The 13609-nt window shown below is 52.5% G+C and overlaps 3 protein-coding genes across 3 annotated transcripts; 1 reads left to right on the forward strand and 2 right to left on the reverse strand.

Annotated features, from left to right (window-relative positions):
• Positions 1-245: 245 nt before the first annotated feature.
• J4E84_002984 (uncharacterized protein) lies at positions 246-1712 on the reverse strand (the record flags this gene model as incomplete). The annotated part of the gene is made up of 4 exons (XM_049385602.1): positions 246-883; positions 937-1110; positions 1170-1494; positions 1557-1712. The coding sequence occupies 4 exons, from the start codon at positions 1710-1712 to the stop codon at positions 246-248; spliced, it is 1293 nt and encodes a 430-aa protein (XP_049246479.1).
• Positions 1713-2705: 993 nt separating this feature from the next.
• On the reverse strand, positions 2706-5858 carry J4E84_002985 (uncharacterized protein; the record flags this gene model as incomplete). Its single annotated transcript, XM_049385603.1, has 6 exons — positions 2706-3190; positions 3245-4052; positions 4105-4697; positions 4747-4913; positions 4959-5610; positions 5660-5858. The coding sequence occupies 6 exons, from the start codon at positions 5856-5858 to the stop codon at positions 2706-2708; spliced, it is 2904 nt and encodes a 967-aa protein (XP_049246480.1).
• Positions 5859-11285: 5427 nt separating this feature from the next.
• Positions 11286-11822, forward strand: J4E84_002986 (uncharacterized protein; the record flags this gene model as incomplete). The annotated part of the gene is made up of 1 exon (XM_049385604.1): positions 11286-11822. One exon carries the CDS (start codon positions 11286-11288, stop codon positions 11820-11822), a length of 537 nt encoding a protein of 178 aa, XP_049246481.1.
• Between the last annotated feature and the right edge of the window lie 1787 nt (positions 11823-13609).

The following is a 13609-nucleotide window of genomic DNA, read 5'->3' on the forward strand; positions in this document are numbered from 1 at the left end:
GATATTGGAGTGCAAAGACTGGGTGTGTTGGATGCGATTGATGAAGAAGTAGACGGAAGGAGTGGGATAAATGGGAGAGCTATTGAGATGAAGGAGGTTAGAGGGAGGAAACAAGAGGGAGGGTTTTTCTGAGGAGTGTAGCTTTTGTCTAGTCAGGCTCTTACGTCTCATAATGCTCTAATTTGGTTGCTAGCAAGCACTGCACACTTACTGCACGCGGTCATCTGTCAGCTCGATACCTGATCTCAGAAAACTGTGCCATCACTCAGAATAACAATCGGACTACTCTTCGTCTGAGGCCTCTTCTCCTTCGCCACCTCCCTCCCCGCCTTCCACGTACCCGCTTCCAGCAACTGTGCCATACTCAGTTCAACCCCCTGCATCCTCTCCAGTACCAACTTATACAGTTTATCCACTAAGACGAGCGTCATCGCTCTCCACTCAACGATAGCGTCATCGCCGGCAGCAAAAGACGGAAGTCCACTTCCATCCGACGTAGCTTTGAGACCGCGCTCTAGAGACGCGGGCTTGAGTGTTAAAACGCCTAGGTCAACGAATAGACCGCCGTTGCGGTATTCGGGGAGGGCGGTCATGGCGGACATGTTCTTCCAGGACAGGGAGAGGATGCGTGTGAAGGGCACGGTAAGGGAGTAAGCGAGCCATTGGGTTAGTTTGTGGAAAGGCTGGATGAAGGTGCTTTCGTCTACGTTGGCATCTTTGGATTGCGTCTTCAGTGTGGATAAGGGCCATGCGTCACCGAGGGCTTGTCCGTTTACCACGGTGCGGTCTTGGGGCCAAATGGGGATTAGCAGGTTTTGGAGGACGTCCCAGAAGGTGAGGATATCGAGGGTTGAGGAATCGGAGGTGGTGGTTTTCATGTAGTCTGTTTTGGGTTATTAGTAGTTAGTTTGGTGGTGGAGAGGGTGGTAGACGTACCGACGACGTTTCCTGGTCGGCCTTGTTCGCCGAAGATGGCGGGTTGGGAGAGGAGAGATTTTCCTAGACTGCGGAGAAGGTTGGCTCGGGAGTCGACGCCTAGCATGGGGTTGCTGGAGGAAATTTGGAAGCCTTCTGCGAGGGCCTCTGTCTTTAGATCTTGGAGTCCCTTTCCTATACGCAATTCAGTCAGCCATCTCGTTCAACCACCCTAGCATATGACGGATACTTACCATCAACAATCGGACCTCCGTCTTTCTTCGCAGCAAATCCCAAGCTCTTAAACATATACAAACTCGCTACTGCAATACCCTCACTCCTCTCATACTCCTTTCCCGCACCAAGTTCCACATATCGCCAATGGTCTCCAGCGCCAGCATCCAACAGTACCGAAACAAAGAAGAGATCGATCAGCCGACGCGTAAGTTCAAGTTCGTCGCAACCATGCTTTTTCCATTCATCGAGGAGGTCGGCAATGCGGGGAACGCCGCCAACTTCAAAGTGCTGCCAGCGGCCGTGAGGTGGAATGGTGTGGAATTTGTCGGGGCCAAAGTCGCGCTTGTGAGTTTGAGGTCAGCATGTCCATGACATACAACTTTTTTTGGAATTAGAGAACGAACCTTGATGACAGAAGTCACATAATCCGCTGCTTCGCCCAGACGCTCCTCGTGGACATCAAAGTGGCTCAGCTTGCCTGCTTCAGCAGCCTCTCCTACGATTTTGGCACGCTCTCGCACCGCGGAAAGGGAAAGCAGGTATTTGACTTTGTCGTCCATGTTTGTGTTGCTCAAGGATGAAGGGAAGTTTGTAGGTATGCCTTATGTCGAGGAGTAGGTGTTGTCAGGCAAGTGGGGTTTAGCGCCGCACTACACCGCTTGCACTGGCCCGAATTAGGTAGTTATGTGCTACGAGGACCACTTTTACGGAAGCAACTCGTGACCATGATAAGGGCGTCGGCGTTTGCCGATGGTCATGCTCTGTGAATAAGACGTGCTGACGACGATGATTTCGTTTGCTTGACGATGCGCGCAAAGATGGTTGCGTACAACAAATGAGTTGAGAATTGAGAATATACATTTCATTATGGGTTTTCGTCATGAGTTCGCTGGGCGGCGCAGCCAAGCTTAGGATAATAGCCGCTGTGTCCATGTCTACGAATATCGGAGAGGAGTAGCTATACACTCTCTTCTCCTGCCAACTCTTCAGCTAGTGTTCTTATGCCACAATGTCGTGGTTGCACCGTTCCATAGCCTGCCCAATGTCCGACACCGTCTCCTGCTCGTAACAACCACAAGCCGCGTAAACAAATGCGTCCCTTTGGTCGCGAAAAAGAAACAATAGAATCAGACCTCCCTAACTATAGAGGCCGAACAGCCTGACGAGCAGCGACTGCCATCAATATGCATCAGCGCCCCACCGAAATGAAGGTAGCCGACAAAGGAAGAGAGAAAATGTAGAGAGGAGCCTGGTATACCAGATGCAAGCGCGCTGGAGCAAGATACGATCGAAGACTCGCCCAAAGTTACCCGAAGGTGAAATAAGTGAACCTCAAATAATCGGTACACCAACGCTTTCCGATGGCATGCCATGCGCAAGAGGTATCAAATCCAGGAATTGCCAGAGACGAAGGAAACCCAAAAGCAGGTGCCACAGAGACCCAGGACTGCTTTTGAAGTGGTATGTTGAGACTAAAGGAAATACCGTGGTATCGGATGCGGCGTTGGTCATTAATGTAAGGTCAATAGAGGCGTAGAAAGGTATTAGTGAAATCAATCGTCGCTGTTGAGTGATCGCCCAGGATCGCTCGTCTGTGGTGTGCGCAGCTGAGAGGAGCTACCAAAGCTAGACAACTGCTTCTCGGGCTCCTTATGGCTGTTGGGCTTTCGTTTGAAGAAGCTCATAATCTTCCCCGTCGTTGTCTTCCTGCCGGGGCTAGAGCATGTAGGCGAGGTAGTCGTCGAGTCGCTGTTCGGAGGAGGCACCAGTGAGTCCGGCATTACTTCCCTCAGCGGAGCCCGTCCGTCCGCGTCGCCGTTCCTAACATCACGAGGGCGTCGCTTGGTGCTCACGTGTCGCCACCAGCTCGAGTCGCGCGACACATCTGAGCGCGTGGCGTTACTGTCAGCACTCAATTTGTTGCCGGTGTCCCATTGCTGCAGCTTTGAGCCATCAAAGTTTCCATTTGCCGCCTGCGAGAGATCGACCTGGGAGTGGCTTTGTGACGACGGTTGTTGCGCGGGGTAAGGATCGAGAACTTTTCCATAATTAGCTCATATGCCATGACGGGTCTGAAGTGATGTTTACTCACCTTGACTACGCCTGGCCTGGGAAGGAGCTGTGACTGGCCTAACACCAAGAGACTCCCTCTCCTTCTTTGGTGACGAAGACCTCGTCAAAGTGTCCTTACGATCAGTCTTTGACCGATCATCAGAACCTGAAGCTTGCCCTTTCTGTTCGGACGAGTTTGGTGTCTGAGTCACCAGGATCGCAGTGAGGCTGGGGTCTCTACTTCCTCGTCTTGACGAAGTGGCATTCTCAGCAGAGCTCATGGCTCTTTGGCCAGGGACAGCGGTCGTTGAAGATCGCCTTGAGCTTTTGTCAATAATCGAAGAGGATCTTCGTGATTCAGCTGTCGCAGCTTGAATGGAGCGGATGGAGCCTGTCGATCCTCGCCGAGCCGCTTCTTCGGGTGAAATGGTCTTAATGGCACTCAGAGGTATCTTTATAGCGGGCTTGCTAGGCCCTCCAGACAAAGGACTTGGGCTCGGATCGACGGTGAAACCAGATGACAGGTAACCAAGATTCATACTCTTGCTTTTCCTTTTTCTCTGTCGTTCTTCATCGATCTTGCTCTCCCAAACACCCTTATTGATCAGGATCTCGTCGACAGCAAAGCGCATCGCCGGTAAGATGTCCGTGACGGCTTCGAAGAGCGGCCGGGCGAAGATGTTCATGAAACCGATCTGAGATTCGCCAAGTTTGATGACGTCTTCCCGAACAGGTGGGCCACCAAACAGACATGATGGCATAGCCAGCTCCTCTTCCATGAGTCCTTGGTTGCTAAATTCGTCCGTCAGGATGTTGGCCCACCTGGCAGCGGTGTCAAATTTGCGAGCCTAAAGTATGTCAGCTTGCAGTGCGCCAGAAAGACAAGAACTCAAAACATACCACATTGCAGATATCTGCGCACTTGATGAGCAGTCCACATGTCAGGTCCTTTTGTTCTTCCTGTACTTTGGCACTCCATCCGTCGACCACGCCCTTGTCATGCGCAACCTTCTGCTGCAGGTTACCCAGGTCGCTCATGTACTTGAAATGGAGGCCCATGTCTGTCGCAAGTATATTGTTGATCATGAGCTTGCGCATCGCAGCATCATTGAATGCGCTCGGCCAATAACGGCGTAATATTTGGGAGTAAGCAGCGCAGTGGAATGATTCTAGGACGGATCGATCGTTGTACAATTGCGCTAGCGGTGCGTTCAATGCGACTAGAAAAGCGTTGTTGACTCCTGGATGGCCAACATCATGTCCAATGGCGGATATCAGAAGGGTAAGCGCGTCAAAGGGCTTGAGGAGCTCAGCGATTGGCGATTTCGGGGTGGACGTGTTGGACGAATCCGAAGGATAAGGAGGCAGGGTGCCGATTCGGACGAGGAAGTGGAAGAGAGCCTGGAGCACGTCGACAACGTGACGGAAGTTGTGGTACTTGACGAACTCGTTGTAGGCAGTACGGCTGGCCAAGAGAAAGACGATCATCTCGTCTAGGAATCGGTCAGCAAGTAGCAGGTTTCAGGCATAAGCCGCACTTGCCTTCGGTTATCGCCCATCTTTCTAATTCGGGCATTTGTAGTGCATGCTTGAGCATGACGAAAGCGCCATAGAGAAGCTCGTCATCGGTGTAGTCGTGCGCGGAGAAGGCCCAAGTACCGATGGCAGCTTCAACGACGATTTGGCGATCTACGTCGAGATGGAAATCCCTACTCAAGTCAGTGGCGAGTCGCATAGTCACCGTTTGTACATACGTAGATTCCAGCGAGTCGCCTACTGTCTCTGGATTACAGATGCCAGTCATGAGATTCGACACCATCGCCTCGCGCAGATATGCGTAAGGTTTTGTGTCGTCTACTCCGACCCAAGACAGCTTCCGATTACGCTTAGTAGTCAGAAAGCTTGCTTCTTCTCGAGAGAACTCCTTCTGTAACCGATAGGCATGGACGGCTAAGCCAAGCATGCGATCTCTTGACATTGGACTCGTCAGGACGTCCACAGCGCCGGCATCCAGGTATCGCGTCAACCGAACAGTGTCGCCGAGCGAGAAAGATACTTGTAGGCCTGGTGACGGCAGCGGACCAGCTGAGGACGGCTCTTCGGTGCCCAGACCCGACAGCATGACCACAGGTACGACGAGTTTGGAGAAGTTCCGCGACGAGATCTCAGAGGATATGTGGGTGAGAAGGTGCATGGCATATATATCGTCGGGTTCGCTCGTATCTAAACGTGTGAGGCGCGAGGATGTGGGCGAGGGCGTGCGCGGCTCGCGAGAAAGGCGCTTCATGCGCTGTTCTTCATCGTATGGGATGTCTATTATGACGAAAGTAGGAATGCTGGCTTTGGTAGACTCGACGAGCTGGGTGATCTTCTGTAGGCAGGCCCTGCCGGTGCTGCAGATGTGTACTACGAAGTGTGTTAGTAAAGGCGTGGGCGCGGGAAGAGGACGGACTACCTTCGCTGGAAATGGACAGCATCGCCTCGACATTGTCGTGCACTTCGCGCGGCGACGTCTTGCCGATAGCAAAGTAGCTCTGTCCTACATTGCCAGTCGTGGTTCGCGCGACGAGCGACTTGGACAGCGTCTCCTTCCGCACGTGCTCGTCGTTGGCCCGCCGGTCAATGTAGACAACATTGCACGCGCCATGTTCCATTGTCTCCGCCTATGTGCGGCGACCAGACAGCACTGGTCTCCAGCGCAGAGGGGAGGGTGTTGGGGAGGTGTCGCAAAATGGGGAGGACGGGTGGTCGCAGAGAGACGTCTGAACGGGTTGGACAGCGTCACGGGAGAGTGCGAGGCGGAAGCGTGGTGGATGGGGTGCAGCCGAGGGCCAATTGGCGGTCGTGAGCGCAGTGGTAGTGGACGCAGGAGAGCAGCGGACAGAGTCGAGCGTCCAGAAGCGTGGGGGAGCGCAGAGATGGGACGGCGGGAGTGCGCCGGTTGGTCTGAGATGCACTCTGAAACGACGACGTCGGTGGAAGCCCCAGGGAACCCGGCGAGGCGGCGAGCGGCAGCCAGTGCACACGACACTAGAGTGCAGTGTTTATTGTATACGAGGAAAGCGCAACGGGTGGATGCGACGAGGAAGGCGGGAAGCGACGAGGGAGGGCAGGCGCGACGGCGGGCGGGTGCTGGGCGCGGCTGCCTCTTGGTGTCTCTCACTCGGCGCGCGCGCAACGGGACGTGTCGAGACTCGAGCAGCGCAGGCGGCGTCCTCGGGCGATGGCTCGCAGCGTGTTTGGGGAGCGTCTTGAGCGTCTTCAGGGCGCGGGTGAGGGTTGTAGATGCATGCAGGGGCTCTAGCGGTCCTCGGTGTGTCGCATGAGCGGCACTGCTATGGGCTGCACGCTGAGCAGCATCGGGCGCACACGGTCGAGGGCAGTGAGGGCGTGGACGAGACGGGCAGAAGTCGGCTATAGGAATCGAGCGTGGTGTGGTGGAGGAGAGCAGCGGGCCTGGTCTGGCTGATTGGATCTGGGATACTCGACAAAAAGAGGCAGGCGCACTGGTGGATCCAGCCTATCCATCCACGAACCGCCCGGCTCGAAGCCCCCAAGCCTTCTGGAAGCTTTCGCGCCGTCACAGCCAAATGCTATACGAGCGCTCCGCTGCGTCAACGTCAGCCCTGCACCTGCGCTTGGCCTAGGGCGCGCTTTCATTTGCCTCCCAACGTGATCAAAGTGCCAACGTCGCCGCGCCCGCCCACTAGCTGTCGCTGCGTGAAGTGCGAACCCAGAGAGCCAAGCTCACTCTGAAACGCTTCCCCAGGGGCGGCCCAGTTCCCGCCTGCGCTGCACTGATTACATACAGCACGCCCGCCCCAGCCAACTCAACCTGCTACTCGCTGTGCGCTGGCATCGCACGCCCGTCTCAATGGCTGCAGCATGCATCGCACGCACCCCGCTGTTGCCACACAGCGTCGTCATCTGCCCGAGCAACCCCATCACGGCCCCATGCAGAAATATTCTGGAAACCGAAAGTGGCGACTCACTGTCACGCCCTGCTGCTACTTGCCGATGCCTCGGGCACGCTATCCACGTAAGCAGCCTGGTCCGTGACCACCTCGCAGCCTTGCTCGCTCCATACACTGGATTCAGCAAGGAGCTGCCTTGACCCTGCCGAACAAACACACGATAAGGCCGCGAGGCTGCTGATCTAATTCTTGGTCAGCGGAATCCGGGGTCGTCACCCACACGGCAGTGGCCTGCAAGTACATGACAAGTACTGACAAGCTCTGCCTGCACGACTCAGTCCGATCCCGGCGCAACTCTGATAGGCAGCTAACCTCCACAAATAGGACGGTTCTTTATAGGCTGCGGGCGTGCAGATGACTGCAAGCGGCGCCTTCGTCTGTGTTGGTACATCGCACGACCCTGCAAACACACGGCACGCATAGTACTACAAAGACCGTTCGCCATTGAGATCCACCAACGGCCCTTTAAGCCACAGACTACGGTCGACTATGTTTGAGATAGGAGAACCAACCCATTCAGCTGACATGCCACCAGGCGCCGGTTGCGCGTTGGACATGTTGACGTCCAATCGAACAATTCTGAGTCAGTTACATGTACCAAACACATGGTTCACTATTCTGCCATGGCGCCGTCCATCTCGTCTACATCTTACACTGCACTCATACAGAGGCAAGGTGTGAATTGCGATCGTCACAGGTGCATCGTGAAGCTCCCAGCTTCCTTCCCACAAAGGCTCACCAAATAGGAATCTACCTGGGCATGGCTTTCGTGGTGAGTGCACGATGCCACGAGTATGTCCTTGTGCTCACTTATCACGTGGGTCAAGACCATATGTCTAGATAGCAATCCTCTCAGTACCGAAAGACGTCTTCAAATCCATGCCAACAGTCGGGCTGATACTCGGAACTCGCGACTCTAGTAACTGAAGGACTCTTTAGTATTGGGCTGCCGAAGGTCAAGACACCAAGACATTCTCGACCCTGAACTACCGTCTATCTTCGCATAGCCATCGACATTCATTGCATTCGGTACGATTCTGATGCCATTGTCACAGATAGGGAGGCGCAGTTATGTTGACCTCTCTGTTCGGGCCGCAGTTCGTCCGGCGTTCATGTGGGGAGCACTGGATTGCCGAGATATTCGGACTCCAGTGTGTCTTACCTCAGCGGGTAAGTTGGGGGTTCTGAAGGATGATGCAACGTCGATCGGACAGGGAGAGTCATTTGGATAGCTCACTTGATGATAGATTAGGTATTTCGTTTCACACATTAACAACATATTCGTAGTCCTTCCTCAACGGCACAATGACACCCTGGTAGAACCTCTCCCTAAAGTCATCATCATCCAGACTAAATACCGATGCCTCAAAATTGCAATGTATGCACCTTTGCGTCGCGTCCGCATAGTTTGTCAACTCCCGCGCACGCAGTCCTTCCGCCAACCGAACTGCTATGAGATAATCGGTGAAAGCTGTGCGATTACCAGCCGCGTCGAAGTCATCTACAGTGACATATGTATGCAGCGGCTTGCCATACGATATTTCTAGTAGCGCGACGCCAAGTGCGAAGATGATGCTGTTCTTGATGATAGCTACTCTTTGGCTTTGGGTTTTCGGTATGGCTGTAGCAGGAAACTCCCGAGATATGTAGGGTTGATCGGACAGTACTGATTGACTGAGGATGCAGATGTCGCTCAGGCCCCAGGTCTCCTCCAGCCAAGAGGTGTTATGGAGGTGGTAGACAGCGGAGGCGAGTGTAAGAGCGAGTGTACACTTTTCCTTGATCTGGAAGGTGCTTCCTTGCATCGCCATTACCTGCTGTAAGCTTATTCGTTTGTCGGGCATGCTTGCGTTCGGTAAGCGTAGAGTGTGGATGTGGTGTTTTGCGAGCTTGCTCCTCATGACACCCATGCAGTCTGGACTCGGACAGCTTTGGAGCGTTGCGCATAGATCAACGATGTCTGGGGCCCTCTTGAGACACTTCCAGTGGTCGTGTACCTTGGCGTTGGAGTGTATGACGATACTGGGAATTAATGAATGGCTGTTGGGCTTTGCTGTGTCGATTATGTCAATAGCCTCGATCTCGACTGGGAGTTGCTTCCAAGGAGCTGCATGTCCCGAATGTGATGGGCCGAACGTGAAGACTAATTTAAAGGTAGAAGATTTGCCTGGTTCCTCATCTCTTTGTATGTCAAGACGCAGATTTGCTTGGTGTGTGCATTGACATATGCACCGCGACGACCAGCGCGAGTTGAAAGCGTCGTATAGCTTTTCTGCATGTTGTCGAAACTTCAGTAGATAATCCGCATCAGCTTTGCGTCTTCTTTGAAGCCGTAAGGGTTCAAGCGCAATTGCGCTTGTCGTGAGGCTGGCAAGACGATTGATGTCATCATCGATCGACGATAACAGCGCTTCATAGTGCTTGGACTTAAGCCCTCCTTTCATGCGCATCCAAGGATCGTTGAAAAACTTTTTTCGTGAGGCTGCGTCAATACCTCCTGTTGGTGTGCTCCAAGGTGGCTGTTATGTCTTAGCAAATGCTCCTCTCTCAATGCAATTTGCCCACCTGGAATTTGTCGGATAGCTGCAGCTTCCGCGCGAAAAGATTGATCTTCTTATTCAGTTGCTTGACTGAAGACTTGAATGGTAGATAGTTGCTTCCCAATCGGTTGCGTAGAGCGTCGTTGAGGTCTGGATTCTCCCAGGAAGAACTATCATGATTCTCTAGGAGTTCACATACTTGAGCATCTGAGAGCGCCAATGGGCTCAGAAGCTCTTCGCAGGCATTTCTGTAGATACAGGCCATGATTATGAACGAAGAATGAAGATATTCAAATACTTCTTCATACTTTCGCATACTCTTCATTGCAGAAAGCTGTAGTCGTGTCAGTCATGATCTGTCAGGCTACTGCGTATTTTCTCATACTCCTTCAGAGTAGTGCTCCAGAGCCACAATCACCAACGGAAGAGATCCCAAAACTACGCCAGCTACCTCGAACCCAGACATAATGGGGATCTAGCTTGCACAGTCGCCGATAAATTGGGCGGGCTGGTGCACTGAGATTTGGACAGGATGATGGTTGATGTTGGGAACCAATAATGAGCGACAGTGCAAGTGACTGACTACCGTGATATACTGGCAGATGATGTTGCGTAAGGAAGGCAGCAACGAAGGTGCGGTCTCAACAACCCTGGGACTCGTTCTCAGCCTTGCGGCTAGGCTCAATCAGCCCTAGCCGAGCCACGTGGTTTCGTGTACAATCGTACAATCACAGGTTATGACCTCAGCCTTCCCTCATCATCACCAAGTTTACCTCTCTTTCCAGTCGACAAGACTAAGCTATGCAGATATGCATGATTCTATCGCACAAGTGCACGCTCTTTGTGTTTCAATGTTTCTTACCCTCATCGGCGCACTGAGTTCGTCTCGTCACGGAGAAGATCAAGATGGAGCGCGAGATGCCTTCGACAGATACAAGCTTTGGGCCGGAAATGTCGGTGCTATGCACAGTGGTTCTAAGTCTACGATGTCTCTAGATTATCGGCTAAGAGAGGCTTCCTTTTACAGACAGCAGGTATTGGGCCGTCATCACAAGCTCATGTATGGAGACTTACCAGTCTGTTAGGTGTTGAGATTAATGAAAGATCTTCGTAGCGGTGTAAGATACGCTCCTTTCAATATGGCCTATCATTTCTAGCCCGCCTTGCTGCATACTGGACATACTCGCTAATGGGAACGCGCACGCATTAGCTAAATAAAGGTGACAACAATCGCTTCCCACAAAGTTTTGAGGAATGGCTGATAAATTGCTTCCAAGCATTAGCTGCGGCTCAAGTTGATGAAATTGCGGCTCATGATCGCTTCACTGAGAATGCTGAGCCCTCAGATACCGATGGAGACGAATCAGACCTTTCTGATTCGCCATGGGATTTCTCTTCCGACTCCGAGGCAGAACACTCAAGCAAGCAGAAGCCACCTCGACAAAAGCCACATCCGTCACTTCCTGAGCGTCAATCTCCAAAAAAGCAAGCCCTACTAGACCCCATTAATTTCACCATCGACTGTCTTTGGAGGTTACCCATTCGAAGTCCTGCTCCTATCGATCGCATGAAGAAGAAGAATATCACTGATACGACTGCTTACTTACCATTCGACATCATGTATGTCAAAGACAAATTCCCCAATCTCAACGAAACAGTTACTGCTCGTCTAGCGAAGATGATATCGAGACGTAGGCAGCTGATACAGTACCGCAAGCGCCACACTGATGCCTTACAAGAAGAAGAGATGAATGTGAATGACGATCTCAAGGTCGAACATGGTCATATACCCGTGCCTACTCAAGGGGATATAGCCAGCGAGTCGGCGCCTAGTTCAAAAGGCCCGAGTCAACGCACAGAACTCACAAAAGCGACAACGCTGAAGATCAATGCTCTAGTAGTACCAGTCCCACCGGTTATCGGACTGTATACGCCATCAGTGTCCGACTTCGAATCTTCCACCGCGTCCGAGCAGACTGCAAATGCAATCAAGATCAGGATTCCAAATCGACCAAGGACAAAGGAGGGGTGGCTATTGAGTCAGTTCATATGTCCTTACTGCTCGACCGCGCAGTTTATTACGTCTGAGCGCAAATGGAAGTAAGTACATCAAATTACCTGTTGTCAAAGTACTTGGCTTATACATACGCCTAAGAAAGCACGTCTTGTCCGATCTTCGACCACATATTTGCACATACCCAGACTGCCAACTACACGAATATCTCTTTGAAAGCCGTGATGCCTGGTTTCGTCATGAATCGCATACCCATCGCATGGAATGGTACTGCAACACAGAGTCTCATGATTCTTTTGTCGAGACGAAAGACTTCTTGAATCACATGCGCATCGCTCATTCGGAATCTATTGACGAGATACAGCTGTTGAACCTCCGTCATGGCTTTCAGCGGCCTTCAGATGCATATTCAGGGACCTGCACGTTGTGTGGCGAACAGGCGAAGAAACTGAAATCCCATCTCGCACGGCATCTTGAACAAGTGGCCTTGTTCGCCATACCCCGAACGGACTTCATGACTGCTTTGGAAGAAGACGATACGTCATCTAATGCTGCACGGCAAAGTGTACCAGTATCTTCCAGTTCAGGCGCATCGAAGGCACCTTCAGAACTGTCAAGTCGCAAGTCGGGTTCGGAGCCGTCGGACGATAGCGTCGTCAAAGGCGCGCGTGATCCATGGTCTAGTCCGCATACGCGACCCAACGAATGGCTTGAAGAGGTTGCAGTGGGCCCAAATGACAATCCGGAAGAGGAAGTAGATACTTCGTGGGACCATATCACGTCAAAGTTCAAAGATGCGCGGGCTGCAATGTACAGTGGACAAGAGGTCCGGCCCATAGTGTACAGTGAGCAGGCGCCTGAGCCCCCAAAGCGTCAGCCATCCACCTCAAAATTGACCATTTTCGAGAGACTTTTGGGTAGAAAACCAAAAGAGCAGAGTGTTTCACAGACGCTTCCGACGCTTCCGTATCAGGAGCGTAGGGGGGCGATCGACGAAGGGCGACCGGTCGACAGATTACCTCGGTCTCCTCGAGAGCGACCTGGACATATCATCACAAACCTCCTGTCACCTCTGCGCGTTCAGAGAGAACCGCAGGATGAGCAAAACCCTATGCTCATGCAAGCACAGCAACAACAGCAATCATCGATGACCGGAGCGACCCCATATTCAGCGACTATCTACCGAAGTCAAGATGTCGATCTGCAGCGCCTTACTGTTCCCCAGGTGCCTCAAGGGGCCCTACCTTACGCCAATGTTGAAAGTTCCCCATATCCTCAGATCACCGAACTACCTGGACCCGGTGGTTCCTTCATCCCGGTCAATGAAAGCTTGGATCTCAGTCAACATGATCTATTATACGAAACACGACCTGGTTTTCAACCACATGATTTTGAAATCGGTGCAATGGTACACACCCCATATCTTCTACAAGACTCAGAACGTGAGAAGGCTACTAGTACTCGGAGCATTGATCCAACGAGAAAGAGTGAATCTGGAAAAGCTACGCGAAGTCGGAGTATTGGCCCCATGGAATTACCCACGCGCGAGAAAGGCCGATCCTGGCGACAGAGATTCTCCAATGCTACTAAGAGCCGAAACAGGTCTACCAGTCCAGGTCCTTCACATGTGGCGCGGCGTACGACTTCATTGTTCAGGTCCTTTGGAGCTAAGTAACGGAGGAAGAGTCTCGGCGTTATGATGACCCTCGCCTCAAGTAGTACCGTAATGGAGCCTTACTACTCCGTATCGAGGGAACGTGACGAACGAGATGCGGTGTTGCCACAGCGAGAATGTGGACTCAAGGAGAAGCTACGGAACAGATGGAGGCACTGCGCAAAAGGAAGCGTTATTTCGATCTCTGAATATAGCGCACACT

The sequence above is a fragment of the Alternaria hordeiaustralica genome (genome assembly GCF_023758085.1).
Source record: "Alternaria hordeiaustralica strain BMP 2776 chromosome Unknown scaffold_4, whole genome shotgun sequence".
Taxonomy (NCBI): domain Eukaryota; kingdom Fungi; phylum Ascomycota; class Dothideomycetes; order Pleosporales; family Pleosporaceae; genus Alternaria; species Alternaria hordeiaustralica.